General features: G+C 45.5%; 1 protein-coding gene across 1 annotated transcript in view; it reads right to left on the reverse strand.

The window, feature by feature from the left end:
- Positions 1 to 3,385: 3,385 nt before the first annotated feature.
- Positions 3,386 to 4,669, reverse strand: part of LOC104271833 (cytoglobin-1-like) — a 3,119-nt gene continuing 1,835 nt past the window's right edge. The window contains exon 3 of the mRNA XM_009866630.1: positions 3,386 to 3,603. Coding sequence (XP_009864932.1) covers positions 3,475 to 3,603 — 129 coding nt within the window. The 3' untranslated portion in view covers positions 3,386 to 3,474. The remainder of the gene's footprint in view (positions 3,604 to 4,669) is intronic.

Raw genomic sequence — 4,669 nt, forward strand, 5'->3', positions numbered from 1 at the left:
AAGGTTAGAATAGATCTGGGGGCTTTTTTTTAGTTTGTTTTGCGGCATCCACCTGAATGCCACACCTGATGGACAGGCATTTGAATTTAGTGACTGTTCTGTTCTTCCAGGGACCCCTGGCTCCTAGTGCTGATTCAGATGTTACAGTTCACTTGTCTTATCTCAGTATGATCTTCTGTAGGCAGCGATCCTTCCTCATCACGCATTGTGTCATTACAAGCCTTGTGGTACCTCCTGTTTAACCAGGAGGATGGATTGAAGGACTTACGGGGCTCCGCAGCTTTTCTGCAGTTCTAACAGAAGCAATCGCTCTGGCAACAGGAACAGGGCAGAAACATTGCTGCGCTCAGCAAGTCCCCATCTGGGCTGTACCTTCACCACCTTCTACCCATCACTGCCATCTGGAAGAAGCCCCTGCTCTTTCAGTGTAAAGCAACACCTCTGAGGGATACATCTATACCTACACCCACAGGTCTCCAGCAAAGGAGCTCAAGTAGCCCTTCACCCACCAGTAATGCAAATGGCCCTTCCAGCAGAAAGAGTGGGTGCAAGGGAAGGTTTTCCTCTGGGACCTGCTAGAGGGATTTCCTAGAAGCTTTCCCAAATCCTCTGCAAGTTCTCCAGTCCCCTTTCTGCGCAACTCCAGGATATCTGAGATTATCTCCTCTCCTTGCTCACCTTGCTGAGCTTCTCTACTGCCCATGCTCCAGGGAGGGGCAGGAAGGTTGCTTGGCTCAGGCTCTCTAGCAAGATTATTCAGCTTAAATGCCTCAACAGCTAGGTTAACTACTGCTGTAAAACACTCCCTGTCATTTCAAATTGCCTTGGTATGTTCATAGCCCTTGTCTCAGAGTGATTTGGAGATGCTCTCACACACCACCAGACTCTTGGATTATATCCCAACATTGATTTGTGTTTGCACAGGGATGCCTTGCAAATGCACCTTCCTCTGGAAAGCGTTTGGTTGTCTCTACAAGGCCAAGTTTTGTTTATGAGAGTGCTTTTTTCTCCAACAACACGACTGGCAAAGCACTCTGATTTTACTAGCTGAGGGGAGGAACTTCCTCTCACTCCTCTTCCCTTTTCTCAGTATTTGCCATGAGTTTGCACTGTTCTGGTTTAGGTGAGACACAAGGGTCACAGCACTTAGCTGATTTAACCTGTCACAGGCACTTGTCATACTTCCCATGCTACACCTCAGGTTTGCCTCACCCAGACCTTCCTGATGTCCCAGAGGCTACAAGAAACCGGTGAAGCTTGGTGTGAGGGCTTTGCTCCCACTCATTGGTGGTGCTCCATGGGAAATCTCTTCCTGCTCCCTTTAAATACAATATTTCCCTTAGGTTTCTTTTCACAGGGTCAAAGTTATCCCTAAGAATGCATGTGGCATGTATAGCACCATGTGTTTACCAGTTCAGGACATAAAGAGTGTGTTTAGTTTGTCTCCCAAGTATGTGGATGTTGTGGTTTTGCAGAGGCACAGTGAGGTACAAGGGAAGTCAGACAGGATTGTGCAGTGAGGCTGCTAGAAAACTGGGAACACAGCTCAGGTATCCTCAATCTCAAGATGTTATCTAATCTATGCTTTGTTGGGAAGGCTGCCTGCCATCCTTTGAAGCCTCAGATTAAAAAAAAAAATAAAAGGAGAGGGGGGCAATGTACTCCTGAACCACTCACATCACAAAATTTTTTAAGATTTAATGTGTCCCCCCTTTATAAGTGGATTTTTAAAATAACTCCCTCTTTACTTAAGCCTGAGTTTGGGTTGTTTCACATGCTTTGATTTCACTACACCTTTCTCCATTGCAGGAACAGGAAATACAAAAGCCTTGAACCATGGGCTAATGCCGCCACATCCCTGTCAGCCCAGGGTGTCTGTGACAATGACAAGCATGTTGTTACAGCTAATCATCATGGCAAATAGTGCCCTAAACGTGCATTAAAGCAAGCAAATAAAAAGGGAAAATTATTTTAAACTTTTGTGTTAATTTTATGTACTCCCTCAAAGGAATTTGAGAATATAAATTTTTTTTATGTCTTGTTCTTTTCCTACAATACTTAATGATGCTGTGCAATAGGCTTCCCTCTCTTCCCAAGCTGAATAAAATACTGAATTACATAAAGCAGCCTGCACCATCCTGCTTCTCTGGCAAGATCATCTTTGGGACTCCAGGATTTCAGCAGCCTTTGCCAAACAAATGGGATGGATGAGGAAAACCATGTCAAACGAAGGAGAATTCTGCATTTTTAACTGTTTATGAAATTGTTGTTTCAAGGTCAAGTGAAAAGCTTCCCTTCTCACCACCTGAAAAGCCTGATTACTGCAGATGTGATGGGTGCCTGGGTGGGTGTTTGATCTGGTTTTGGCAGCCCCCCCCAGTACCACCAGTAACTGTGCACTGTAACCAGCTCCTGCTGTGCATCGCAAGTGCTTCTTCCCTGCTACAAAAGAGAGGATGCATCTTCTTTCTCTGTGTTTATTGTGCTACACTGAAGCGAAATGGTGTGTGGTTATTTGCAGTTAGGAGCTGATTATTTCACCATGTCTAAGGAATACAAGGAAAAACAATTCAATAGTTGGGAACTCAGTTACCACCAAAGGGAGGCTCAGGCTGCGTGACAGCCCCTCTCAGGCTGTGTGACAGGACAGGATGAGGGCAGTGCCACAGCAATCCCACACTGAGCTGAGCCTACCACGCCGTCCACCCAGCAAGGCAACAACCTCCTTCAGCTGGTGCTGTTTGAGTAGCACAGGAGCTCGGTTCTATTGCCCTCTCCTGGGTACGTGGCCAGAGCAATTTGCTGGGAATAGCGCCGTGAAATCCACATGCTGGAGATGTTCATCCCTGCCCAGAGGGACCCAGTGGTGATCACGTTCAGTGTTGCCATCCCTTGCCCTGAAAGATGCTGTGAGAAACCTCTCCCAAGGTTGGAGAACTCTGCTGGCTCCTGCAGGAAGGGACTGTCTTTCTCAGTTATTAGTCTTTCCCATACACTCCCACTCCCCATTACTTCAGTTCAAACACCCATGCTTCTTAAATAATGACCTCTACGAAGTCTGTGGAGATGCTTTAAAATGCCTGCTCATCATTCATGAGGATGGAGAGGTGGTGGCTGAGGTAAAGAGCTGCTGGTGCCTCTCTGGGCTGGTGCTGCTGGAAAGATCTAACCTTTGTCTCAGGAATAGCAAGCTTTAAGTCATCGTCTTAAAATGTAGTCTTCAAGGACGGTGGCCAGAGGAACCCACCTGGAGCACCAAAGCTGGATTTGTTGGTTGGTTTTGATGTATCTGCAGGTTTTATTTAGCTGTGGAAATTCAGTTTGCTAAGGAAATTACCGATGTTGATATCTACATTATATAAGCCTTTTTCTTGATTTTTTTTTTTTTTTCATTCTTCCAGCTGTGGCTGGAGACCTGAAAAGTAGCAAAGCAGTTCTGGCAAGACGTTTGCAGAGCCTGGAGGTTGCACATCCTTACCAACCTGCCTCTTTGTAGACGTTGTTCAGGTGACTGCAGATTTCATTGGTCACCTTCTCAAAGGAGGCTTTGCAGTCTCCACCAAATTTCTCCTCCATCAATTGCAAGATAATGTCACAGATAATCTAAACAAGGAGAATGGAAGTAAAAAAAAAACCACAAACAAAGCCAGTGCCAACTTTACTTCACATTAGAGGCTTAAGAAAAAAAAAAAAATTTTTAGTTGGGATTCTTGGAGGGCAGAAATGGGTACAAGAGCAGTTCAGCAGTATATAGCATGCAGACCGTGTGATGTCATGGAAAACTAGACACATAAAAGAATCCACCAAAAAAAGGCAGTCAGTGCTGCTGGGTTTTTTAACTATCTTGTATCTAGTTAATGTTGACTGCACTCATCACTTAAAGCTGGCTGAACAGAACTGGTTCACTTGATCCATCTATGTCAATCCTGGCAGTGGACTGTCCCAAATGTTTAGAGGCCACAAGAAGCCCCATGCTGGACACCTGTGGAATACATGGCTTGGGGATGGGGTAAGCTTCTCCCTATTTTTCCCACCTGCTAGCTATCTAGCACTCTGTACCAGTGAGGGTTTGTTTGTCTTTACAGGTGGTATAACTTGAAATGTCAGCTTCTTTCAGCACTTATTACTTTGTGTGCTTATTTACCACGAAAAAGACTTCTCAGGATCTCTCCAGGCAGAAATCCTCACTTACTGATACACTTACTGGAAGGCCACTGCTTTGAAACACACTTTCCTGCTGCCTGAGTGACCTTTTCCAGAAGGTGCCTCTTTTTTGCATTTTGTGCTGCGTAAGGCAGACAAAATAGTTAGAATTGCACTCTGCTAGTGACTTTAGTTGGGCTTGGGCAAGTTAGTTGATCCCGTGTTTATTATCTGTGTTTGTTTAGTAATGGCAATGCTGTTGCCATTGTTGCTCCATAACAGCTGGTTTAATTATCCTAGAAGAGCTCAATTCCTCTTACTAGAGGAATATAGAGAAACACAGACATCAAGGACTGAAGACCAGTGTACAGCTGCTTTTCTGTGTCTGCAGTGACAGGTGTGGGAGTCCCGTTGCACTGAGAAAACCCACTAGAAACCATGGGCAGCTCTGCAGCTCCCACCTGAGCAGACCTGCCTGCATCGTGTCAGCCACATGGCCTTCCTGCCAGCAGATGCCAGGCCTCTC

The sequence above is a fragment of the Apaloderma vittatum genome, unplaced genomic scaffold (assembly GCF_000703405.1).
Source record: "Apaloderma vittatum isolate BGI_N311 unplaced genomic scaffold, ASM70340v1 scaffold10313, whole genome shotgun sequence".
NCBI classification, from domain to species: Eukaryota; Metazoa; Chordata; class Aves; order Trogoniformes; family Trogonidae; genus Apaloderma; species Apaloderma vittatum.